This window comes from Rissa tridactyla, chromosome 16 (assembly GCF_028500815.1).
Source record: "Rissa tridactyla isolate bRisTri1 chromosome 16, bRisTri1.patW.cur.20221130, whole genome shotgun sequence".
Classification (NCBI taxonomy): domain Eukaryota; kingdom Metazoa; phylum Chordata; class Aves; order Charadriiformes; family Laridae; genus Rissa; species Rissa tridactyla.
Window position 1 is genome coordinate 6566328 of NC_071481.1, and position 27831 is coordinate 6594158.

General features: G+C 48.0%; 1 protein-coding gene across 1 annotated transcript in view; it reads right to left on the bottom strand.

The window, feature by feature from the left end:
• The window catches only part of ACAP3 (ArfGAP with coiled-coil, ankyrin repeat and PH domains 3), a 99734-nt gene that overhangs the window by 48993 nt on the left and 22910 nt on the right, over positions 1–27831 (bottom strand). The window contains exons 2-4 of the mRNA XM_054222541.1: positions 7979–8036; positions 4122–4241; positions 3096–3149 (exon numbers count right to left, since the gene is read on the bottom strand). Coding sequence (XP_054078516.1) covers positions 3096–3149; positions 4122–4241; positions 7979–8036 — 232 coding nt within the window. The remainder of the gene's footprint in view (positions 1–3095; positions 3150–4121; positions 4242–7978; positions 8037–27831) is intronic.

Sequence of the window (27831 nt, forward strand, 5' to 3'; positions counted from 1 at the left end):
TACCTGACTCTGAGGTGGCATGGCAGCCAGCAGGACCTTTGGCTGGTGCCGCTACCGACATCTGCAGCTGCAGCGATGCCTCAAGAGGTCAGCATTGTAACATCACTAGGAAGCTTTTTTTCAGCCACAAAGCATACGTTTCTGAACAGAACATCCTAGGAAGCCAATTGCCCAAGACGCTGGAAGGCCCTTTTCCCTAGAGCAGCAAACAAAACCAGCCTCCCAGCTAAGCAGTGGGCATGTTACAGAAACACATCCTCTGGGGCTGCCAGGGCAGTGCCATGGTGTCCCTGCCCATGGCAGGGGTTGGACCTAGAAGACCTTCAAGGTCCTTTCCAAATCTAACCATTCTATGATTCTCCAGCTCACTAGTGAAATCAAACACAACCAGCTAGAGACAGCTTGACCTCTTACTCAATCATCCTTACCTACATCAGTTTGTCTGAGCCATCTAACCTTTCCTGTCTCCTCTAAGAAGCCAGCCCCAGTAAAACAGCAGCCCAAGCAAGCCCCGTTAGGCCGTCAACACCAGCAGCCAAAGCCAGGAGCCCAATCTTCTTAAATACTTAATGGGAAGAGGCAGCCGCCTCCAGAGTACAGTTCAGGGAAGCCTTGGACCGTAGCTCTGTGAACCCTTTCAAGCTAGCACTGCCCTCAGTTCGCTGCGTTTGTGTGGTTGCACTGTGAAATGGCTTTAACTAGCTAAAACCCAGTGCCCTGTGTAGCGATGTTACCCACTGTGCCAGCACCAGGGAGGGATGACGAGGGTGCTGGGGAAAGTCAAAAACAGAGAGAAGGCAGGAGAGGTGGCAGGACTCAACTCTCTTTTGGTATCTGTCCTCTAAGGCTGCTTTGATGTTTCTTCCTCCTTGTGCATTAAAATGAAGGTGGCAATGCTCTGGAGCTCAGTGCGTTCATCTTCTACATTCAAGCGAGTTTTATGCTTGGATTTTGCTGAACTAGAATCAGGACATCGCCAGGCCCTGTGCTCTAGCAATAAAATTATAAAGCAAGCTTTTCCAACCGATTTTTTGGGGATATTTACCCTTCTTTTTAACTTGTTCCAGTTGTACATACTGTCCTGGCCACATTCCTAGAGTGAGCACTGACAACTGTTTCATAGCTGAGATCCTAGACGTGGACGAGCCAAGATACACATACACACACACATGCACACAGGCACACACAAAGGAGACAGCAGAAGGCACTAAAAATAACTCAGCTAATTGAACAGCCGCCAGAGAGGGCTCGAGATACAGCAGTTATTCCAAAGCCATTTCCTGGAGAGGGACTCACCCTGCCATGCACCAAGGGAGGAGGGTGCTCCCCAAAGGCTGGGGGGAAAGGGAGGATTTAAGCACGTTTCCCCTTGTGCATGCAGCTGGTGGTAGGGAAATATTGCCTTTTACAACCCCTGAGTCACACGTAGCGGGGAGCTCGCCCCTGCTGGACAGGGTGGGGTGCATGGGAAGGGTTATACCACATCAGCTGGGGATTTGACAGCTCTGGGAAGGGTCCTTCTGCTTATTAGTTGGCTGAGGCAAGAGCAATCCCAGAAGTGGCACTTTTGGCAGAGACCAGGGATCCAGGGGAAGCTGCACAGCTGGCGTAGCGGAGCTTGCAGACAGCATTCTGCATCCAGAGGTTTCTGGCTGGAACTGCTTCCTCATGGCTGGGCTGCACGCACTCCTCAGCCCAGCCCCTATCAGCGCAGCTGGGATGTGATCCCTGGAACGAAGGGGTAGCTTCTCAGGGGTTCATATGCTCCTTGGCAGAAAGGCCTTACATTTTCAGAGAGAATTTGAGCAGCATCAGAAAATCAGGGTTTGATTTTCTCTGATGCTCACACTGGTTTATTCACGGTCTTCCCACCAACAGCATTGCTGTACAGCTGTTCGACTGTTCCCAAATACTAACAGTCCTAGGAGAGCTGCATGTGCAGTACCTTTTTTCCCTGTCCTATTTTACTAGGGAACAGTCTTCCCATCTCCTTCATGAAATAATTAAATAGACTTGATGCAGCTTCTTCTCCAGCTGCATGTGATTAACTTGCATCCCAAAAGCAAGCATCGTGCCTAATGTACTCTGACAGGGGCATCGTGGTATAAAAGTGGGTCAGTCCAGCGCTGACACCCTGAAGCTTCCTTCACTTTAAAGCACTTGTGCTTTAAGGTCCTGCTGAGTTACAGACTTAAAATTGTGGGTCTGGCATGGAGCCACCACACATGAAGGACCTTCCTCTTCTATGGGGTTTACAGATGCTCTGGCTGGATGTTTGGGATGGAGAAAGGGCAGATTCTAACCCCTTGGGCTCTGTTAGTGAGACACAGTCAGCTCAGGAGAATAGCCATTGTCTGGGCATTTCCTTCCTTTCATCTCAGTGTAGCATTAATATGTCCTGTGCTATCCTTAAACACAGAGCTGCACGCAACTCGCTTCAGTTTGATCCATTCAGAGCCCTGACAGTGCCCTAACTATGTCATGAATTTGAATGCCCAGCTTCAGAACATACTCCAAATCCACAGCAACAAGGTTACACATGCAAGCTGGTAACAGCCAGAGTCCTGAGTCGTCAGAGCTCCTCAGGACCCTGTCCATCCTCACTACAAAATCCTGTGCGATCCAAACAGAAGAACAAGGCATCTGCAGTGCAGGATCTTTGTGATCTCTCCCCTTCCTTTGACTAAGGGGTCTCTCACCTCACCGTTCTACATATTTATTGTACATCTTGGATCTGAAATGAGCCAAAAGGCACCCATGCAACAGCACATACCCTTTCACTAAGTGGTACCTCCTCTGCAAGCCTGTGGAAATCCCATCTCCTAATGTACGTGATGCATCAGGACCGACCATTGTGAGAACACACTCACTGCTCACCCAACTCAACATTATTGCAAGAGGCAACATTAACTCACAGTCCTTTGCTGCTCTCTTGGCTAGGCAGGGTGTGGGGACTGGAACCTGCAAGACACTCCCTTCATGGACCCCATCTTTGGGCAGCGTCCAGTAAGCCAAGCACAAGAAACCATTAACCAGTGCCTCGAGAAAGATGTTGCCATCAGCACACAAAAAGACAAGAAGAAGTGGCATCTTACCATGTGATAGTTAATCATTTCCTGCAGACTGTCTCCAAATTTGTCGAGGCACTCCTGCAAAAAAAGGTAAAGAGAACTGGCAGTGAATAGAAGCAGCTGCCCTTCATCCCCAGGGGTTCAACGGCTGGGAGAGACTCTCATTAAGCCACTGAAGAGACACCCTGCCATTTTGCAAGAAGGTGTTTCAAAAATGTATGACATTGAAGCCATAGGCTCCCCGTCCTTTCCAGTTTAGTGCTGAAATCAAGATGTCAGTTGTCGCTCGTGCAGGCTGGCTACCCGTGTTTCCCAAGTAGCTGATGCTTACTGACCTAGATTCCAACAACCTTGCCAGCACTGCGGCTTCTTAAAAGTCCAGAGCTCCCTGCAAATGATGAATCTCACTCTGATCTTTCAGCACTGCCTTATCAGATCATCTCTACATTCCTCCAAAAATAAAATCTCACACTAAATGGCTACTTAAACAGCATACGGGTCTTGAACATACAGTCCATGCACAGCATCAGGAAGCTTAACGCTCCCCAGCCCTCACTGTGTCCCATAGAATCATAGAATAGTTCAGGTTGGAAGGGACCTTAAAGATCTTCTAGTCCCAACCCCCTGCCCTGGGCAGGGACACCTCCCACCAGACCAGGTTGCTCCAAGCCCCGTCCAACCTGGCCTTGAACCCCTCCAGGGATGGGGCAGCCACAACCTCCCTGGGCAACCTGTTCCAGGCGCTCATCACCCTCACAGTGAAGAATTTCTTCCTAATATCCAATCTAAATCTACCCTCCTTCAGTTTGAAACCGTTACCCCTCACCCTGTCATTACACTCCCTGATCACGAGTCTCTCCCCAGATTTCCTGCAGCCCCTTTAGAGACTGGAAGGCTGCTATAAAGTCTCTGCAGAGCCTTCTCTTCTCTGGGCTGAACCCCCCCAACTCTCTCAGCCTGTCCTCACAGCAGCGGTGCTCCAGCCCTCTGAGCTTCTTCATGGCCCTCCATCCCACCGTGTCCCATGCTCCATCCCACAGGATGACTTACCGAAATCATTTCATCCTTCTTGCACTGCTGTGACAAGTCCCGGACCCCGCTGACAAAGTGCTTGTTGGTGGTGATGTAGGCTTTGCCCGCTTCAATCATCCCACTGCAGAGCTTCACCAGCTGCACAAGGAGAGCGGTGTGAGCGGACAGGCGGCTGGGGACATCAAACCGAACCGCAACCAGGCTGCTTTCAATCTGCACCAACACCACAGCCCAGGACCTTTAGAACAGGATGCCATCCACGCTCCTGGTGTGCCTACGCTATCGACCCTTACCGCACGTGGCAGAAACAGGGATGCAAATGACACTTCTCAGGGTATGTCATGCTGCCAACATTTCACTTGTCACTTAAGAAGAACAGTTCCAGGCTATGCCCTGAGGACAAATGAATCAGGGCAGCCCATTTTTACCAGCGGATTTCTACTGTTCATTCTATCCTGAGGCATCAGGACGGCAATAAAAGGAACCTGATCACGCAGACTGGCTGGGGAGAGGTGAGACTCCTTGGTGCTGGGTGGAAGTGATAAGACATCTAGAATCTCCCTGCTGGGAGTCTGCTGCTCTTTGGGATTGTTGGGTCTCTGAGCCCAGCTGGCTGTCCTCTGTACTTGTGGAGACTTGTCTTGCTGTTCCCTTGGAATGAAGGAGCCAGCATTCAGCAGCTGCATGTTTTTGTATCACATTTTCCTTAAACCAACTGACCAGGACCTCTTAAGCCATGTCTTTTGTGTGCAGCCAGTTATAATCTATGTTTCCTCACAGGTTAACACAGGTTAAACCATCAAGACTGTAGACAACTATGAATCAATTCCCACAATTTCGCAGCCCAAGGAAAATCTGCTGGTGCACGGTGAGGGATGACAGCCCATCTCTCTGGACTGCCTGTGACTTAGTATAGTCTCTCTGATGGACCTGAGAGGAGCTTTATTCGGAGAAATGTTAACAACTCTAAGCATGCTACACACGCTCCGGTTCTCATCACCGGCCTTGTCAGAGTGAAGTTACCAGTGAAGTTACCTGGAACTTGCAGCAAAATGGGGGGGCTTCCTCGCTTTGGAATGAGCTTGGTATACATCTCCAGACAGCCTTTATTAACTTTTGATAATTTAACAGCTGCAGGGAACATTCCCAGACTTCCTAGCCCCAGCAAACTGCCTTAGCATGCCTGGAAGTGGCTGCAAAGGCTGGAGCATTAGCTTAGCCAGAATTCCTGGCCATTAGCCTATCTCCTTTCAGCCAAAGCTTCTTGTAAAAGGTTACATTAAACAACTTAAGATAAATCCATAAACCAAAGGCCCAAGAGATTTGCAACAGTAACGGCTGGACACTGAGCACAATTTATAAATTGTTTGTTTGCTTTTAAATCATCACTGTTCTAGGCTTTTTAATTAAGTAAAAAACTTCAGCTGCCGATAACGAATAACACTTGGAACGGAAGTTTTCCATTCTTAAAATCTAGGAGTTTTTCAGGGATAAGAATCTTACTAATGAAAAATTGCTTTAGAAACCTCTCCCCGTCAACCAGCCTCAACTACAGGCTGGGAATGAGCCGCTCTCAAGTTTGGCTTGATGTCAAAGCCCCACTGAAGCGCGCTGTGCTGTTTTGGGGCTTGGGGCTTGTTGTATTTATGCAGCCACAAGGTTTTGGGGTCTAATCTATATGCATGCATTGCAGAACAAGCCTGCTTGCCTCTGTCTGCAACTCTGTAAAAATATATCTGAGTATATCTGAATGTATAAATATATATACAGTCACACGTGGTATATCTGTGTATACATAGTATATACAGTTTTCATTCTTTCACACTCATATCCTCTCCTGTCCACGCAATTTGACAGAACAGCATTGGATGCTAGCAGACTTGTACTATCCCAAGCCCAGAGAAGAAACGCAAACAGATGCAGTTCCTGTCACATCTGGAGCCCAGACGTTCACTAGGAGTTTGGACAGATCCTCTGGAAAGGAAATCCAGCCTATTCTGCAACGTGGCGGTTTCTAGCGTACCTCTGTGCAAACACTTGTGGCCAAGGCTGTCTTACTAGTAGCTGAAGGTCATTCAGCACAAGCACACTCCCAAGGGGAGCAATGATGGCTTTGCAGACGGAGCACAGGACAGAATGAAGGAAATCTCTTTGAAACAGCCCAAATCTCTGGTGTTCCCTCAGATGAATCATGTACACAGCCCTTTACCTCCATTTTAAACAGGTGTTAAAAGGCTAATCATTTAAACTCAGTGCTCAGGGGCACAGTAAAAGGCAGAGAAACAGAGTCAGTCCTTGGCAGCTTGCTGCTCTTAAAGAACTCGTCACGCCAGCTAGTTGGGTACCGCTGAACAACATTTACACCAAGCCCCAGAAAGGCTGCCCTGGGCATCCACCCAGCCGGTACACGGGAGAGCAGCTGGGCCATCCGAGGCTGATTTATCAGGAATGGGGTTGACTGAATCTTGTCCAAAGTTACTCTCAGAGAAACTAATTTGAACTTCAGTGGCTCTTCAGATGCAAACTCCAGCCTCGCTTGCCCTGGACCCAGGCCTGATAAGGCTGTTGCTGACAGTGACTGAGCCAGCATTTTGCATGACTGGCATCTCTGCAGCAAATAGGGGAAACGATGCACGCAAACAGAATTAAATATCCCTCCACTCTGCACTACCAGAATATCACCCCATAACGGCTGTCAGGGGAACACCAAAATCGCATAAACCCACTGCTTTAATGCAGTCCTCACCCGAAGGAGCTCAAATCAATTTGCACCAAAGCACTGAACAATAAAAAGCTGAGAGCCCTGAACAGCTCTTGTACTTCCAGCCTGCTCTCATCTAACTACAGGGGGCACTGACAGCAGTAGTGGTACAATCAGAGCAAATTTTGCCCCATGTTTTGTCTTTAGAGCCTTACCCTCTTCCACAGAGGAAAACAGACGACCTAAATCCCTTTGCAGCTTTCACCAGTGAGACTAGTTAGCCTGTGCAGATAACCATTTCAAGCAGCTTGAGTAGCAAATAGGTTTTATAGGACACAGCTTTGCCTAGGGCTTGTGACTTCAACAAAGCCCATTTCTTCATCGGACAGAGGAGTTTTATCCCTTGCTAGCTTTGGGAAATCTCACAGATAAAAAGCCAACAGCTATTCTGGCTCCTCGCCTTCATTTCTCCCTGTTCTCACTTAGAAACAACTTGGCTGATGTCTCAGACATCAGGAGGAGTGGGGGTGGAAAAGCCGCCTTCCATCATAGAGCCTCTGTCTTAGATCCAAACCACCAACTGGATGTAAAGAATCACCGGCATAAATGCAAAATGGCCAAACTCGTCCCTGAGAGGATACTTCCAGCGTCCGATTACAGCTGTGGCACATAGCCTGGCTGAACATCAGACAGAAACCACCACCACCAGTCTGAGCCTGGCCCCGCGTTTACCTGCAAGTGTCTCCTTACAGCCCTGAGCTGAGCCAGTGGTGCCTGTGCCATGTGGACGTGTAACGGCTCCCACCCCACACGGGTTAATATCACAAGCAAGATGGTGGAGAGGGGGAACAGACAGCACCGAAATAACTTGCCACAGCAGGAGAAGCAGTGTCAGTCCCCATGAGATCCAGGACCAGAACAAGAAGGCCATCATTCAGCATTAGGAGCCCAAGTCTGGACCTCTTGTTCTCAGTTGGAAGTCACAAAGGAGCCTTGACAGGTACCTGTCAGTAGAGGGAGACATGGTCCTGTTGACAAGCCCAGTGTATTTTACATTAGTTTCCTGACGGCCTGAGATGGGCTCACTTTTTAGAGGAGACTGGTGGGGCCATACTCCTACGCAGGAACTCATCAGTCCCTCTTCAAACCAATGCGCTGAGCTGCCCCATCTTACCTTGTCAAGCTTCGCTTCTATCTCCACCACATCTGTTTCCACTTCATCAATGGTTGCCCTGCAATGACAACAGCAAAAAGAATTAATTAATTGATTGCTTATGATGATTGCGAAAGAAACCAGGAAGTCACATAAGAGTACAGATCAGAGGGATGAAGGTATGTGTGCTGGTGGTGGACGGGAGGAGGGATACACGCTTCCCACTTTGGAGTTTCCTGCTGCTACATAAGCTCGGGATTGACTTACTCAGGAGAAGGATCACACCTCATCAAGAATGAATTCCACAGGGCTGCGAAAAGAGATGGAGGTTATGCTATCTCCTGTCAGCGTCATGGAGAAATTCAGGTGTGCTGTGGTAGTCATACACGGCAAACTCACGTAGTGGCCTTGTTCTGATTCTGCAGGCAATGCTGTTAATTGGTAGTAATGCCAAGTGACTCAGAAATAACCATCGTTATACCCCAGCCATCCATTCACATCAGGCACAAATTGCAGCACCACCAAAACCCACTTTCTAGGCTATAACTGTGCCTGAAGTGCAGCCACATGGCGAATTATGTCCTTTGAACCTTAGGAACCTTCACTCAAGCAGAAACACATCTCGGTGCTTTTGTCGTTGAACGCCACAAGTCTCTTTCACGCACGTGGGGCTTTGCTTGCATACAGATAAATCTGCTCCATGATTATCATATCTGTTTTCTTTCCACGTCACTGGACAGATGTGACAGTAAGAAGCTACTACAATCCAGCTGCAAAGGTCACTGGGCCTCCCTCACAAAGCGAAACATTAACATGACATCAGCCATTTGCAAGAGGCATTCCCGGACTGAGGTATGCGGTATGAAGTGACTGTTTGTGAGGCCAGAGTCCATCAGTAAGCACTGCAAACCTGAGAGCATTCCCTTCCAGAGCTGCTCGCTGCTCCATGATGTCTGTACTCGGACGGTTGTTTCTTTAACCACACACCTGGAAATGTGGTAAGCCTCACGCCACCCTTACGCACCAAGGATACGCAATCCATATTTCACTGCAAGGAGCTGCTTAAGGTTGTGGGCTTGTAATTTAAAAGGTTAGTTCCTGAAATATTACACTCAGGCCATAAAAAATCCAGCACTCAACATGTGCCAGCTGAAAGAACAGCAGGGGAGGGACGTGACTTAGAGCCACATGAATCAATACTGCTATCTCAGTAGAAGAACAGGACACCCACAAACCAAAGGGAACGGCAAAAGTCCTGAAAGAACCATTAGAGTATGTAGTAACTCTGTGCCTCTTGAGGCTCTCGGTGTCTTCAGTGCATTAGTGAATGACGAAGATAGTGACTGTCTTCACTAGGGGACATGCTTCTAAAAGATGGAACGATAAGTTGAAGAAGAAAGCCCAAAAGATTACAAAGCTGCGTTCTAACCCTAAACTTCCGCCAAGCTGAGGAAGGGTTTAGGCCAACAGCATGGTACCTTAAACGATTACGCATACCCAGAGTAGCACAGCACGCTCAGTAACATCTATTCTAAGCATTCTTCAGTGGGAAATATGTATAATACCTTACACGGGTGCGTGCGGTCCCCATCTGTAAGCTACGAGACAGCCAACATTTGCTATAGTCCGGGTGGAGCAAAGAGGAGAGAGTCTGTCCTCACACGGTACTGCAGTCAAACAGAAGACCCAGCGTTGTCAGGTCTCTCCAGGAGATCTTCAGCGGCTTCAGACACACGCTGCAGGAGAGAGCAGCTTTTCTACCCATCGTGCGCGCCCTCCAAAGCCTGGTGTGGGCTGTGAGCAGCCAGCTGACTGGGGCATCCTGTGTGGTAGCTCTTTGACTAATGACAACTGAGGCCAGGTGATGTTGTATGACCGCTCTTTGATTAATGACAGCAGAGGCCAGGCAATGTCATATGACCGTGGGAACTCCCCTCCCTGCACGCCAGGCCTGGCCTTTCCACAGCTCTATACTGTGTCGCGTGACTAGTAACAGTCCCTTCTGACACTGCTGAATCCCAAGAAGTTGGAGTTGGTAGGAGAGCTAGGAGACATTGACACACCACCCTGCAAACTGGAAGGCTGGAAAAGCTAAACAATACATCGGGCATCACCTGAAGAACCAGCAACGGAGAGCGACAGCTGAGCACCCTTCCCCAGCAGATCCTCAGTCTTCTCTGTCGACTTTGCTGGAGGCAATGGAAGTCAACTACGTTTTCCCTGTTGGGCCACCTGGTCACTTTGTCCTTGACAATGTTCAATAAAGCAGCTTTTACATCTCGGTTCAGATTAAGATTCACATTGAGAATTAGGTCTTCTCTCCCTAGTGTCTTTTTAAAGAGAATTTCCCCTAGGAAGTTGGTTTTCCAAGTCCTAGGCAGTTTGGAAATCTCCAGTCCCTTTTGGCTGCCTTATCCCACCCAGTAGCAGGTGGGAAACACTTAGAAGTGATGAAGTTGCTTTGGGAAAGGAGCACCCAGGAGTACGAGGTCTCTGGGCCAGGGATTATTTCTTCTCAGGGCTGCACAGCACTTAGCGCAGAAATGCCCTGTGCGTCCTGGGGCCTCTTTTAAAACATCAGTATAAAAAGGTTAATCCTTCCTTTGCCCGCGACTTGCTGACTTGTGAGAGGAAGGTCCTTTCTGCTGCCTTGAGACTTCAGATGTTTTTACTGACATCCACACAGGTACTCGCAGACCAGGAGTATATCCTGGGACCATATCCTCCTTGTATCAGCACTAAACCCTCAAAAAACTTTTGCAAGAACTTTTTTATTGCCTGGAGGTGCTCGCTGGGAGTTCCCAGCCATGCAACCTGATGCGTTGCTGGTTGTGGTCACCTGTTACCTGTGTGCTACAGGAGGTTTGAATCACCCAGTTCCTCACGTGCTGAGGGACGCTGCCTCAGCCCCAGGCAAAACTGGCTCCACGCCGGAGCCTCCACGCGCTGGTCCCATCCCCACCTTGCAGATGCTGTCCGGTATTGCTGGCTGGGGACCCAGTCCTAAACAGCCCATCGCTGCTTCAGGGGAGTTAGAGAAAGCCCTGAATCTGAGCGGCCTCAAAGATTGTAGGTCTAATAACTGCTTGTTGAATCTCAATTGGCTGCATATTCAAGAACTGTGATGTAACAGCTGTAACTCTCCTTCAGAGACCACTGTCCTCCCCTTCCACTGCTCTCTTGTTCCCAGATGATATTACATACAAACAGAGGACTGTCTCCTCCATCGATGCCCCTTTCCATTAAAAATCCCTTCTCGCCTGTGGTTTGACCAGGCTGCTCCCAGCCAGGGAGGGCAGAAGGGGGATGCTGAGCATTTACAGGCCACTTATGACCGCACTGCTGCCCTTTCCTTACCTGGTTTCTTTTAATAAGGGAGTCTGAAGGAGAAAAAGGGGTGGATCTGCTGTTCCTAAATAAGCTGTGATGTCCTTCAGCTCTGTGAGCAGAGAGAAGCACCGAAACACTGCCAGTGCTGTGTGAGGAAAGGACGTGTCTCTACTCCCTTCATCCAAGAGCTCTTGATGTCATCCCAGCAAACAATACTCCCTACATCTTAACATAAGCCGAACATCAAATCCAGAGGAAACAGGCTAGGTTATTAATCACCATTATATATCCTAGCAGACAGTCTGGAATCTGCTTTCATTCAAAAATACCGGATGCAAGAAAATACAACTACTGCCTACAATTGGCTCCTCTACTTCCTGCCACGCAAGGAGAAAGACGTACTTACAAAAAGTTTGCTACCTGCTGAGCACTTTAAATTAAGCATATTTCTTACACCTTCCCTCTCTGAAGTTGCAGTATGGCTGCTCAGGAGTGCACCTGATCCCTGGTCTTCTCCTGTACCTGTAAGGAAGCTGGCAAGAAATCAGGACAGAGAGGGCAAGACAGCAAGAAGCTACGCATGTTCAAAATGGCCTTTTTCATCAGCAGCTCCTCAAAACTTGGGCTTGTTCAACCTGGAGAAGAGAAGGCTCTGCAGAGACCTTAGAGCGGCCTTCCAGTACCTGAAGGGGGCCTACAGGAAAGCTAGCGAGGGACTCGTGATCAGGGAGTGTAATGACAGGACGAGGGGGAATGGTTTCAAACTGAAAGAGGGGAGATTTAGATTGGATATTAGGAAGAAATTCTTCACTGTGAGGGTGATGAGCGCCTGGAACAGGTTGCCCAGAGAAGCTGTGGCTGCCCCATCCCTGGAGGGGTTCAAGGCCAGTTTGGATGGGGCTTGGAGCAACCTGGGCTGGTGGGAGGTGTCCCTGCCCAGGGCAGGGGGCTGGAACTAGAAGATCTTTAAAGTCCCTTCCAACCTCAACCATACTATGATTCTATGATTCTAAAACAGCAGATAGCAAGAGACTAAATCTGCACCCACCATGGTGGGAGCAAGTCTTTTTGTGTAGGTCATATGCATATAGGAATTCATTGTAACAACACCCCAGCAAGGAACACTTTCATGCAGAGTCCCAGCAGGGCCTGACTTTGCTGCGGTTGCAGGGCTCTTGGGTTCCATTATGAAAAGGGAGGGAACCGGTCACTGCAGGTTTACAAGAAAGTATAATTTTCTGTGATAACAGGAGAAACACCAAGTATAGTGCATCCATTTCTTTTTTTGCACTTTTGTTGCTTAAGAACAAGCTCTGCCTTGGCACGACACTATAATGCCAGCCTTTGCTTTCTACAAATACCTCTCTCTCCTGCCACAGGCACTCGGAAAAGAAGAAAACGCAATAAGGACATTATGGAAAATTACTAACACAGATTCATGTCCAGCCCACAGCATTGCCACTGCTGTCTTTCCAAGCTCTGGCCCGACTCAGGGACTCCTATAATGTGAAGCTGTGATGCTACTGCCAGACGGTGGCTTAGGTCCTACCAGCCAAGCACCTACTAGAGAAAGATCCATTGCACTTTCTGTCTTCCTGTCTGCTCGCTCAAGCCATACAACCAAAAGGGACATTGCAAACTCTAACAGAAGCGCCAGACCACAGACTGATGCCATTAGAGAATGAGGGTCTCTGCTTCAGCGCAACAGAAATGTCATACTCCGTTCCCTCGCTGTGTTGCAGTGCCCACCTGACTTGGCATCCCTCTCTTCTTCCTCCCAATTGCTCTCCGTACAAAAATTACAGTAACAGATGTTACTGCAAAGCCCCTTTGACAGTTCAGAAAAGGTTATTTTAGTAGGTGTATTTAATAGCGGTCTTCTCATTGGCTTGCAAATTACATTTGATTGGTTATGAGTGTTTAGGAATTTCTTCTCAGTCCTGCTGCAGTGTTCCTTGGAACCACATCTCAGCCAACGAGGAGGTTTCACACAATTGCTATTGGCTTAATTCCAGAGAAGGATATATAACCAAGTATCTGTTCCCTAATTAGAGAAAACTCAGATGTCATCATGGCCATCTCCAGCACAAACACCACCCACAAGAGTGTTTCAAAGCTTTGCAATACTCTCAGTGCTCCTCATAAGCTTCAAAAGCATCAACTTGCAAGTGTTGGAGAAAGATGTAAAGGCTTAGACACCACAGAAGGAAATGGGTGGCTTCTAGAAGACTGGGTGTTCTCTCAGTGTCCTGAAACACAGATTCACCAGGCTGCTGGTTACTGCGGTGTCAGCACAGCTAAGTGACTTCACCTTTCTGTAGCAGCAGCAGAAAGCGCCATCACGAAAAATTCTGTCCTCTGTGCCATAGCAACAACAGTCCAGGAACCTTCTCCAGCAGACTGGAAAAGAAAGTGCTGGGTAGCCCTTTCTTTGCTTTCCCCCAGCACTTCTTCCACCCTCTTCCTTGAGCAGCCCTCTGGGAGCAGCCTCTAGAATCCAAGCAGAAATCTAAACTCCTCAGCCGGACTGAAAATGAAATCCTGGTGACTCATAATGAAAGTACAGACTCCCTTGTGCCCAGGGCTCTGGCCACAATCGATCTGCTACCAGCTCTTTGAAAACACAGCCAAAAAAGAAGCTTCTTTCTCTCTAATAATGCAGTGCTCAAGCTTTACTGCAACACATATGGCTGCCCTATATGAATGGCAGCCTGGCTGTGCTGGGGGCAAAGCTTTTGAAAGAAAAGGAATAATTAAAGAGCTTCTTTCAGGCAAATTTTTTCTCTTGCAGCTATTTTTGTTCACTGGATTTGGAAGTCGTGTGCCTTCATGCATCGCACTCTTGCTGCCAGATTCAATTTTTCCACTTCGTTTCTTCATGCTTCTGATAGCTGGACATAATAACCAGATAAAAAAAGAGAGATGGGATTTCTGGGGATGCTTTTCTTTTCAGGAAAGCAACAGCAGCCATTGTTTAATCTGCAGACATCAGCTAGAGGCTAGGGTAGCAAGGCGGTCTAGCGGTGTATTTCCTGCCAGAAGGTGGAGAGAGCATCTATAATTTACTCCCCATTTTTATCATAACCTAAGAAAAGGAGTTGATAAATTTGGACTCTGTGTGGAGGAGGAAGACATTTTGGGTCTGGTAACCACTAAGGTATGAATACAGCTGACTATGGCTAGGAGAGCATGAAACCTGAGCTTTATTTTTGGTGTACGGACTTGATATAAAAGGTTCCAAGCATTTGATTTCAAGGACAGTGATCTCAGGGACCTATTCAGTTCCAGGACTGTAAAGGAGCTCCAGCTTCATTTATCCATCCTTTCCAGTTACATGATGCTTTTATATCCGAATGAAGTCCTTGGGGAGATGAATTATGAGGCCGAGATGTGGTTAGGGGTAGTGCAGCCATGCATTCATCTTGGGTAAGCTGGAAGACAAAAGGACCTCAGTCCTCAATCAATGCCTAACTCCTACCCTGCAGTGTCTTTTTCCATACGCCTGGTCTTGTTGGCCAGGGATTTTTCCTTTTGCAGCTCTGGCCCTTTGCTTCTTAGAAAGCAACGTAAGTTCTCTAAGAGCTGGGAGAAGGTTGGAGCAGAGCAGCACTGTGCAAAACCAGAAGCAGTTCAAGTTCCCCCCTTCATTATGATCTGTGCTATTCCAGCACATTGCAAACAAGCTGGTAATGAGCTAAAGCGGCGTTAACCGAGATCCTTCCTGACAGGCCCTGCTTCACACAGCCAGGACAGGCCCAGCACATTGGCTCCAAAGAGGTAGAAAGCTTGGGAAAAGAGATTATACCAGATTATTTAACACCTGATTTCCCATCCTTCAAGGGTACAACATGCCTAAGTCCATTCCTGGGCTTTTGGAGTTCAAAATGTCCTTATCCTGCTCACTGATGCAGTTCCAGAGTCCTGGAAGCTGATCAGGCTTCCCTAGAGAAATAACAGGTTTCAGTGCAACTGCTTACTGCAGAACACAAGCAGTGGGCTAAATTCTCTGCCAATTTCATTCCCAAGTTTAAATCCTCCCACTGTTCCACCGGCGTGTCAGAGATAAAAGGCAAAACCCCTTCAGTTACACAAGCAAGCTGAGAACCTGGAATAACTCCATGGGGATGAGTAATGCCACCTCAGCACTGCTGAGCTCCAGCACTCCATCCTGAAGGAATACAGACGTGAGATGAACAGGCACAGCAAGAGGCACATATGATCCCGACTGAACCTAGATGCTTGCCATTTCCACAGCACTTGTGGCTTCTCTCACCCAGAGAAAACCCCAGGCAGAGGCAGCAGCTGGAGTGCGCATGCAGGGATGCTCGGCACTTAGGGCTCACACAATTGCCCAGCTGGAGGCATCTGGCTTGGAAACCAAGTGATTCTGACAAGGGAGAATTGAATCCCTTCACCCAAAAAAGCAATGTCCCGATTGCTGGGCAGCTAAAAGCTGTGTAGTCATGTCCTGGCTGGGTGCCCTCCGTGTTTCCTGATGCTGTGCTCTTCCTGCTAATGCTTTTCCAGGCCTTGGGCTATTTCAGTCATGAGGGGAGAGAAAACAATCCACGACCTCATCTGCTAGTTGTGCAGTGCAAAGCGGAGCCCTTCCAACTAAAGAGATGAAGCTTGAGTTTCCTTGCTCAGAGAAATCAGCAATTCCCCACAGTCCAGAGGGTTTTGCATTGTCAATTTTCCTTTGTCCTTTAAAGAAGCCATTCAGAAGCATGATTTGTATGTGACAAAAGTCTTCCCAGAAGCATTTTTATATTCCATAGGGACAGGAATAATAAGCTATTCTGCTATCGGAGAACAGGGTCTGTGGCAAGAACACATCTGCCTTTCCCCTCTTGTGGCTTGGTTCTACTAACTCTCATTAGACGGTCCTAGCCAAGCGCCGAGAGAATAATCACCCGCATCCACAAAGCGATCAAAGCAAAACAGTCCCACCGGCAAACTGATGCAGAACTCAAGTCGTTGGCACCACTACAAGCTGCGGCTGAGCGTAATTGTGTGGGTGTCTAGAACTGCGTTTTATAAGCTGCGCTTGGGGTGCAGTTAGAAGGACAGGGCTGGTAGAGGAGCACGGAGAAAACCAGAGGGGAAAGGACGTCCTGGCAGAGGGGTACTGGCTGTGACAGGTCAAGCACAAAGCCCCTTTTTTTGTGAGATTATCATTAGTCACCTATTACTTCTACTCTGCTGAAACGGTTTATGATGACTGGAGCAATGAGCAGGCCTAACGAAGCTGTTATTAGCTGCCACGCAAGTCATCCCTTAGCCTGGACTTCCCCATTGCTACATTGATAAACATTTGCTTCACGGTGACATCGTGAGTATTCGGTGATTAATCCACATTTGGCAAGCTCCGAGGGATCCTCAGGTGACAAGCTGACTACAGCAAAGAACAGTCATGTATTCGATAAATAAACCTTAGCATTAAACAATATCATATTACTAACCAGCTCAGGCATGAAGTGATCAACAGACATTTCTCAGAGAGGCCTGTCTGCATTTTTCACATTTCATTTTGTTCATGGTGGAATAGTGCTCATGGTTTTCTTGAAATTTTTTGTTGAGTGCCTTTGACACAACCACACACGTGTTCTACATGAAGGCAAGTACAGCAAAAACACACCACCAAACGAGGTATTAAAAAGCAATGAAACTACCTAAAAATGCTTGGTTACCTCTGGCAACTATATGCAGAAGAGAACCAAAAGAACATAAAATATAATTCCAAATTATTAGCTGCTATAGTAGCAGCTACTTACACTTGCAGCTGTCAAAGCAACTCACAAAGCTGACTTAATTAAATATACCCTTCTTTTTCCTTGGGAAGCGCATTTGGTTTTCCTCACTTTTCTGGCAGGGAAACTGAGGCACAAGAATACAAAGAGTAAGATACTTTTTCAGTGTTGAAGCTCAGAAAAACACAGGGCTATTTTCTGCCTGCAGTCACCAGATTACAGGTTGTTAAATTGGTCAAGTAAAGGGCTCATTTGTCCCTAAGGCACATTGCTCTACAAAGGCCACCTCCTTCACCATCTACAAAAAAGCTGCATTTTTAGAGCCAAGCACGTAAAAAGCACCTCGGAGGTTCTTGCTTTCAAAAGTGCCCACCAAGTGGAGGTACATCTCTTTGGGGCCACACGGCTCTGCTCTGCGTGAGCTGATCCTGCTCCAAGTGGTATCAGCAGGACACGTGGGGTCCAAGCCAACTCCCATTGCACTCAACGTGAAGAACATCCCTTTCACTCAGCAGGAGCAGGAACGTTTCCGGAGAGCCTCCCTCCACCTCCACTGGTGCCAATTCTAACTCAGGCTGATTTGTGGCTCTTACATACGCGATCTAACTGCTACGTGGTATTACCACTCCCTTACAAGCCGCCTGTATTGCTGCCCATAAAACGCTCCCCCAGTTGGAGAGGAGAAGCTGTAGCCCTTGAACCTGGACTTGAAGCCTCACCTGCAGGCCAGCTGTTTCCAGCTGCTGGCTTGGATGCACGCAGGCTCGCTCCGTTTTAAATCCCTCTTGCCGTGGATGAGTCATAGACGAAACAGGAGCACTGCATTCCAAGTAGTGCTTTTATACCTTGTGCTATACCTGATCAACACGTTGAGTGGGCTGGGTAATTCCTAGAAACCCACCTTGCACCAGGAATAACTGCATTCACGAAACCCACTTTGCTCGCAGCAACAGAAATGACTGCCAAATCCAAGAAAACAGCTAATCCATGCCTTGCAGTGACAGCTCCTCCATAAAAACATCTTCTGTGGCCAGGAAAAGGACTGCCGCATGACCCTAATGTGTTTGGAAGTGAGCCACTGGCATGTTCAGATCAAAGGCAATGTTACTTAGCCACCCGGAGCATTCAGATCTCTGCTTAATATAGTCCTAAATCAGGCTGCTAAGGGCCCTACACTACATGTCACTGCAGTGATGTTCAGTGGGACAGAACGAAACACGGGCTTTCCAGGGCAAAGGACAGGAAACAGGAATTCCTGGATCCTATTCCCGATGGCCACAGCATCCATGGGAGACCACTTTCCACTCTCTGTGCCCCATTATCGCCCTTAAAAGACTGAGAAAAAGGAATCCTTCCCTCTCTCACAGAAGTGTTTGGAGGATTTAATAAATAGCGGCAAAATGCTCAGAGAGTGAGAAGCTGTAGGTGTGCAAAGGGGAGTTATTATTATTTATTGAATCTGACTGTGTTCTATTTGAAATGGAGTGAAACCAGCATTTGCCTTGGTGAGATTAGCTCTGCCCTTAACGAGACAAGGATGTTTGGCACAGACACAAGTCATTTCTCATTCAGGTCCTTCTTCCAGAGCCATCAGCAGCCTGACAAGGTCACTAACAGCTGCCAAACTGCCTTCCAAAGCAGCACAGACTTTCTCTAGAAATTAAAATAAGGTGAGCGTGTTCCTTCAAGGAAAGGGGGCCTGCAGGGGAAGATGGGATTTTAAGTTCCACCTCCATACCCTTGTCTTCTGCAAGATAATGTATTTGTGGAGGTTTAAATTGAGATGAGGTAAAAGGCAAGAACTGGCTAGCAGTTGTCACTCTCTGGATTTTTCTTGCAAGAGAGGAAAGTGCTGCTTTGATTGCACGGTGAAATACGGCTGTGGATGACCCTACAGCAAGTACATTAGTCTCACTTCTTTTTGTTGGATACAAAAGAGAAAAATAAGGAACGTGACACAGACAGCAGAGTCAGCACAACTCTAAAACAAAGTAGTTATTAACCTCCCCAAATACCTATCTGAAAGCTTCTGTGCCCTCTAGTATCCACTGTTCTTCCTCCTTTCTTCAAAAGAATAAGTATACTTTGCATCTCCCTGTCAATGCGAGCAGACAGCACCATGGCAACAGCTCCATGGTGACAATATCCATGACAACCAGATCCTGCAATTGCTACGGCTTCCCGTTCAAAACGAGAGATGGATTTACACGGCTTTTTACATTTGCTCATGGAAATAGCATGGGACTGGTTACGAGATAGTTAAGCCTCGCCAAAGGTTTCTGAGGTAATGAGCAGAGTATACAGGATAGTGTTGGAGATGTAAGTTCTAAGGAGTAATGAAACTGGACTGTCATTAAACACCAGCTCAGCATCCCACCCCAGCTGGAGCGTGGGCTGGATGCAAGGACAGTCTAGGTGAGATGCTTTCTCAAGGCTACAGCCCCAGCAAGTTTGTACTTCTCATACAGGAGGCAGAAGAGCAGCCATGCCAGCAAACTGCAAGTTCACACACACATCACTTGTTAAAATTCTGGAGGTTTCAATCACTTCGTTGGTGCTGGCTCTGCTGGGCTCAGTGAGCACGATCCTACAGGAGTACCTCCCAGAGGGATCCGAGAAGGGACTGAAGAGCTACCCTGGATGAGAACACAGACTCCCTCCGTTAATGCCAGCCATTCCCAAAACTAAAAGCTCTCTGAAAACATGAATGGAGTCTTATATGCTCACGTGCACATGGGAAAATTGAGGCACAAAAATGGGGACTGATCTTGCTGAACTTCAAATAGCAAATAAGCACAAGAGTCCCCTGAGTCCTAGTCCCAATCTTAAACTGGACTCCTGTTGGAAGAGTCAACCTGGAACTGGGAAGAGGGATGGCGGGGAGTGAAACCAACCATGAGACAGGAAGAACAAGTGGGAAACAGACTTCTACGGGAAACCTCCCCAGCCCACTAAATCCTGTTGCTCTCTCAGCTCAGTGTGGCTCTTATTTTATGGTTGGACTAGATGGTCTGAAAGGTCCCTTCCAACTTAGGCAATTCTATGATTCTATGATTTACTATAGCCAGCACGACTCCGTCCCTGCCACGCACACCCGACAAATGGCACTGCGCTCCCTTAATTACACACACAGCAGTGCGATGCCTAGAGCTAAAGAGTGTTAATTTGGGATTAAGTTGCACCTGAGGCTTTAGTGGCTCCCTGGCTGACGGTCGGGGTAGCAGTGCCGCTGCCATCTGCTTCTCCTTCACTACTTCTCTACTACATCTCCTAACCAGCCCTTCGCCCCGACTACCCCGACGTGGGCCAGGCACAGCCTTATCATGCTGTCCCTTTAAAAACCAGCAGCCACCACTTCTTTCAAGCTCTGCTGCATAACAGTTTCTAATCGAACCAGGCTTTCCCATCGCATTTCCACCAATCATGAGCATGGCGATCCTTAGCCCTTGCGCTTCCACACCTCCATTCATCCTCTTCAGGACACCTGGCACTTCACGTGGTGGAGAAGCACAAAAAAAAGAAAAGGAGCAGCCTGGATAATTGAAAGCTCTGCATACAACTGAGGGAATTCAGATCCCATGTATGTATTCAACTGGTGCTTGGGTTTAAGTTTGCTGAAAGGAGCTGGCTTCATAGTCTTGGGTCTGATGTGCACGAATTAGTCACAGCACATGAACAGCACTGTCCTCAGTTGTCTCACTGGTCCCTCCTTCCTTCCAGAGAGGAACCAGTTCAGCTGATGTTGACTCCTTGGGCCTTAGAGCCTATTGTTCTTTTGTCAACAGCAAGATCAGGACAAACTAGATTAAAACTCACTTGCATAGAAGACTGATGACTTCAGTAATGCTTAAATTCTATTTCAGAGCAGCAAGTTCTCAAAGTGCAAGCTTCATTTCTCTTTCTGTGGATCAATGGCAAAACTCTGCATTTAGAACCAGGAGGATGAAATCCCACCTTTCTTACCCTTGTGAGGGTTCCTGATTTTACTGATGGCGGTCTGCATCCTGAGAAAGTGATATCACGGAAAATGCCCCTCCATCACCCCTGAGCCTGCTGCTACCTGCTCTCACCAAGCTTCTGAGCAGATTCATTTGCTTCCTTCAGATTCTTGGGAAACGCAGCTCGTCCCCTTGTTATTTATCCCCTTTTATCCCTCCCTGCAAGCTCCCTGCGTTCTGCGTGTGTGCAGAGGGGGAGGGAGTTCCTGCAGTCCCTGCTGGCTGCAGCACTCTCACACAAAGGAAAAGTAAATGTTTATCTGGTTCTTTGGTATGTATATCACTGCTGTGCTTACAGCTCAGGAGACAAGTCTCGCTGCAGCTGGAGTTAGTGCCTTGGAATACCATATTCCAAGGGTGGGTCTAACTAGGCTGGGGAGAGTGCTGTCTAGTGACTTGGAGCAGGAGTCTGGGAGCTAGCGCTCCTGGGTTGTATCCTTACCTCTGGCAATGACTCACTCATGTCATCAAAAATAACTCATAATCGCTCCCTGCCTTGGCTTCCCCATCTGTAAAATGGAGCTGCTTTCACAAAGCTGCACCATGAACTCTGCGTAATGACAACTGCACCACATTCAAAGACCTTCAGATCAAAGATACTGTGAAGAGATTACTGTTAATATTGCCAGGGATTTATTAACACACCCCTAGTGCTGACAAGTCAATAGCCTTCCCAAGCATAAATGCTCGACACAGTGCAAACACTGACCTAGATTTTGAGTAGTTACGCTGGAAACTGGCACATGTGATGCTTTTGCTCTCTGGCTTTCAAGTCAGCAGTATTCAGGTAAGTAGAGAATATAGGGCTGCCTTTTGTTTCAGAGCTTTCCCTTTCCTACCGCCACTCAGTGTTTCAAAGTGTTAGCAAGGCCAGACCAAAAATTAGTCTCTCTTTTTCCATCCCCAAACTGCTGCCTGAGTGGAAGTAGAATGTTTGCGAGGTGCAAAACAAGGTTCGAAACACCCCGCGACACTTCAACTTCCATCCAGGAAAGGGCAGTGTTGCTCACAAACCCTAGGTGACTCACTGTGGCACAGAGTGAACACGGGGATCACTACACAGGGTGGCAAAGATCAGTCTTGTGATGCCAACAGCGACCTGTCTCCAAGCGAAAGAAACTCCCGTAACACATCAGTTCAATCATCAATGGAGAAACAGGGAAAGGAGCTCCTTCCCAACCCTGACAGTGTGGTATGAGCTATGGTGTTAGTGGGCTGATCTTACTGTGTCTGAGCGTAGAACGCCCACGTATTACCGATCATCTTGGCAGTGAGAATTTTTACCCATTTTCCATCCCCTCATTAAATCAGGATTTTTTTAATATGTCCACCATTCCTGCTAAATGTGTGAACGTGCAGTTTCTCACCTCTTTGGCACAACAGCCCCAAATAGCAGTGCACAGTGCAGCAAGAAGGAGTTTAGTCCTTCACAAGAGTCAAACCACGGAGTCACAGCTCAATTTGGACTGAACAGCACATGTGGGAACCCTAGTGGGCAGCAGGCTTCAGAATGGGACGCAGGCTGTATTGCTCCATTGCACTGACTGGGACAAGGCTGTGGCTTGCAGACAACAGCCAGGCTTGAAAGGTACAAAGGGCCGAGATCTTGGTCTTCATATACTCAGTCACACAGCGATGCCAAAGAAGGGCATCTCGCCAAGTCACCAGTGACATATTCAGAACTGCTCTTGCTTAATCAGGTTAAGGAGAAAAGTCCAATTTTACTAGAAAACATTTATTTCCTTCCTGCTTTCTCTCTGTATAAGGAACTGGCTTCTGGTGCTGAAATCTCATGAGATACTGGTCTCCACAGAACCGGGACTCTGCTTGCCTTGTCTGCGCGGCTCGCTTGAAGCATCCATGAAGCTCTTGCCCCAGACAGCACAGTTCTTGCAGTCGGCTGGCTCTGACAGGGATAAAAATCACAAGGCACAGGCGAGTGTCAGGATCCTTGATACCTCCACGATACCTGGAGGAGAGAGACTCACTGAGGACAAAGTTTGCTTTTGACGTTTGAGGTCTCACCACGGGGCTTCACCACAGGTCAGTGAAGGCCTTTAGCCTCATGCTCCATGTAGAAAGACTAAGGCAGGGAGAATAAATAATCACACGTGCTTACGCAGCAATTCAGTGCCAGGTGTGAGAGTACTTACTCCCAGGCATCGTTTTATGCTCTGGTGGCAACAGCGAGCCACTGGGAAAGCTACCAAAGGTGGGTTAACATCAAGACCTTCACTGGCAAAGGCTTAGAGGAAAAGTCCTGGAGCCAGCTCGGTTTTAAAGGGCACGCATATGCAAAGTCCTCAAGCAGATACTTGATTTTAAACCTGTCTCTCACTCCCACCAAATTCAATGGGATTTCACATATATGCCTCGTGCTAAGCGCATGCTTCACCCAGCTTGCTAAGCTGGAACAGGAATCAGAGCGAAGAAATGTCCCTGTAAAACCAGTTGCACTGGTATAGCTAGTAGGATGAACTAGATCCACAGATATGCCCAGCGAGGGATTAACTACTGAGTTAATGTTACATGCTGCTACACTTAAAGCCCCGGGTGCCTCGCTGTCCCAAGGATGAGAGATGGAAGACACCTAAGATGCTAAGAAGCACTCATAGTTTTTTCTAGGTTTGTTCCATCTGCATTACTTAGCATTAAAGAGCAATTTGGTGCAGAGCACAAGAGGTGTGCACACTAACAAACTGGAGTCCCACGAAACTGCCAGCCACAAAGCAAGTGTTTTCATCGCAGCTGAGCTGCCCAGGCTAGCTGAGACAAAGCGTGAAAGAGAGTTGTTGCCTCAAGCCACAGTAGGTCAAACTGCAGGTTGCTACATTTCTCTAAACAAATATATGTTCACCATGCTTTTAGGCAAACAAACAAACCGTAAAGCCAGGCACAAAAGCGAGCATGAGGTATTTTAGAGGTCTGCACGACCATTGTGTCACTCTCGTTTCTGCCACTGCCTAATGCAAGGACACTACAGATGTCCTTGTCCCTGGAACTGCATTGCTCTGTGACTCCAGAAGACACACTTTCAAACACATGACAGATCTTAAAATAAGAAGCACGAAATCCTTGTTATTTGCCTGTGGCTACTGGTCTTTTCTCTGGAACAACTAAGTCTTTCATTTCTCTGGGCCCCATGTGATCCCTTGTTACCAGAAGCCGCAACTTTAAAAAAAAATAAATATCACAAACTAATTATCAACTCCTGATCCTCAGCAACCTAACAGAACGACTGCTATGGCATGAAAGATGAATTTGGCCAGCAAGTGAAAGCGGATCGGCTGGATCTTCTAGCACGAGACACTGAGACACACACTCCCCACTCCTGCCACAAACACCATCCTTAATTCTGAACCAGGAGGGCAGGACATATGCAGAATTGGCATGTATAGTGAGAGTAGGTGGGTGATGAATTGCAGAATTGACTGTCCAATGTCTACCTACTAAATGGAGGCCTTAAATCACATACTAAAAGTTCACCTGCACAAGTGATGGTTTAGACCCTGAAAATGAAGGCTGCATACCTTGTCACTGACCTACATCAAATTAATAACATAGGAACATAGAGGAAAATCTTCTGACATCGGTAGGGATTACACAGGTTTTTGGTTAGAAAACAAATCTGGTTTATGCCAAACAGCGCAGCCTTGCACCTTGCTGGTAACGGCGTGGAGTGGCAGGTAGACTCGGGCCCTATGATTCACCAGAATTCCACCGAAAAGTTGTTTTGGAAAAAAAGCACCACTGGCAGACGTTAGGTGGACTCTGCTGTGCTGCACAGGCCTTCTGCCTCGAACCAGAAATGGCTGGACTGCAGATGTGCGCAAGATTTTGTTTAGTCTATGATAGTTATTGCTGCAGAGAAAACTTTGTTTTACTCCTAAATATTCATTCTCCCACACACATGCATGACCACAATGCACACACACACACAGACTGGCGGAAGATGCAGATCCTGCTTGTTTGAAACCTCGAGCTGGAATACAACAGCATTTCAGAGAGACTGATGGGAGCCGGAGAAGAGAAAGGGAGAAAGACACAACGGCAATAACAGGAGATGCCACAAGTCAGGGAGGAGGGCCAGGAGAGCGATGCAGAGAGGTGAGGGTCGATTAGCAAAGGGAAGTGCAAGAAAGCAGGAGAAAAGTGCTTTTGCTGAGTCTCGGGGACAGAGTTTCCATTCATACAAACTGGATGTGAAGCACTGCTGATTTACACCAGCTGGGAATCTAGCCTTCAGCACTGGTTCTGCGTCCTTGCAGCCAAAGAGAGTTTTGCCATGAGGCTCCGCTAGATCAGGCCATTGCTTCCTCTGCCTCTTCCCTGACCGTGCACCTGGCCGGGCTCTGAACCCTTCTTGTCCCTGGACAGTCTGAGTGCCAAAGGAGACAGAAAGAGGGACTGTGGCAAGAAAATCACATAGAGCAAGGCAAACCGTCTTATTTGCCAGTGGCAGGTGTCCCTTTGCTGCGATGGCAGTGATAAATGTCACCCTGACCTCCTAAACACAAACACACTCACGCACACTTCAGCTCTTGTTCCCATTAGCTCCGGAACAGACAACCACACAGGGCCTATTCTGCGGGCACAGTATCATCTTGCACTGATTACTTCTTGTCCCCTGCCTCGACGGTGAATTTTGAACTCATTAGCGTAGCTGCTAATGGCTCTGCACGTGGAGCCCAGGCACACTGGGGGCCACAGACAATGCCCTCCCTTGTGGCTGCCGCCACAGGAACTCCATTGTGTGCCCCACACTGGAGCTGTGTTCCCCTTGGCCAGCTCCCCACGCTTCTCCCCGCTCTGCGAGATTTCCCGACCCTCTGCCAAAGCTGAGCCTCACTGGCCTTTTCAGTGTTGGGGTTTTGCTTTACAATTCCCAGCACGGCACTGTTGTCACTGCAGATCCATTGGCAGGGGTGATGTTCCCAGCTCCCGCCAGCACCTGAGCCCACAGTCGCCCCGTTCTGCTGGAAGTACAGGGCCTGGACCCCCACAGAACCCCCAGAATTCTCCCTTGTGAGCCCCAAAAGGTTTGTGAGAGGTGTTCGGTATTTGGCGCTCCTCACTGGGACTCTTGTGACCAGCCTTTTGAAATTGCTCTCCGTTCATCATGCTGAGTCCTTTGGAAAATCTGCCTCCCAGAGGTTCAAGTGCCTTCAGCCCCACTGCTCAAATCCTTCCCTAAGTGGAGAAGTGCTGTGATACTGGTAAAACAGGAAAAGCCAAAGAAGGCCACTAGGATAAACATAATCATCCAAATCAATGGCAAAAGGACACAGGAAGTCCCAGATTTGTGGTTTGCAAGCACTAGGGACAGTTCGGACTGTCCAGTCATACTTGCATTACCCAAACCAGAAACTACCAGTCGGTCACTCCAAGACCAGTTCTAGCTCACTGGGAACACATCATCCAGACCGCCACATGGAGATGTGATGGCAGTCCCCGCTCCCTCAGAGCACAGGCAGGTCTAAAGCACGCGGCAGAGGAGGTCGGTGCCTTCCTCCAGCCTGCAGACGGGGATGCGCATGGGGACGAAAGTCACGCTGTCATCTCGGCAAGCCCATGAGCAGAGCGGAGCACCCTCCTCTTCAGTCTCAAGCCACAAAACACAGACCCCATGCACTGATCCTACCTCGTCAACATTTGCCAGCGTCAAATGTTTCTCTGTTTCCAGAAGGAAGGAATTCTTTTGTCCCTGAGGGCAGCAATATTCAGAACTACACCCTCCTGGGAACAAACACTGATTCCCTTTTTATGCCTTACCACCACTCAGCATCTCCTTTGCCTTTGCAGCAAAACTAAACTTCAAGCTTGTCTCAGCACAACAGCTTTCATTGAAAGAAGTGGACGCAGGGTGCATGGAAGCCAACAGTAGATCTGACATTAGAACAACCACGACCCGCTGGGAGGTACGGCAGCCTGGGAAGTGCTGCACAGCAGTTCCAAAGTGCCCATGTTTCAACTCGGCGTGATGCACCAGTCCCCTTGGCATACGGGCTTACAGTTCAAACCACCAGTTTCGAAGCAAATTCCTGTCAGAGACACAGTCCTTGAAGCTCCGTCCCAGCTGCAGAAGGAGCAGTGTCCCATTATCTAAGGCAGAGAGAGCATCTACCACTTTCATTGGATAATCCCTTAATTAGTGTGGCCTCCAAAATAATCCTATTGAATGGGTTACACACAGCACAGTTTAAAGCAAGCCACGCCACAGATCCCAGGGTAATGGACAGTATGTCATTCTTAGGTGCCTTTGTATTAGTTGATTAGCTTTCTTTGTTATCTGCTAAAACAGGTTGTGCCCCAACCCTCCCATTCTTTCCACAGCACTAATGGGCCTTTGCTTAATACATTATAGCTTGCGGGATTCAAAGGCCAATAAGGCTCTTTTGACTAACTCATAAGACCACACGGGCCATTTAAAAAAACATGATGGATGAAAGCTTATCTTCCAGAGTGGTCCCCAGTCTTGACATGAAGCTATCAAGACATGCAACACCACTAGCTCCATGGCTGAAGAAGTAGGATGGGGGTTAAGAAATTAGCTTGGCCTCTCGTAGAAGCGTAGGAAGAAATGTTGCTACTGATTCATGAAGACAGATAAGAGAACAATTGCTCTTCTTATCCAATGTTTTTGGGTCTTGGGGATACATGTGTAGCCCTAAGGCATTAAGAAATGAATCCTCATCATGGATGAGAAATCGGGGTCACGGCAGGAATTAACTGAGGGGTGTGATGCTTTAGGCAGTTAAAGCCCGGCAGACCTGGACGTGCTCCATGAAATCAAACT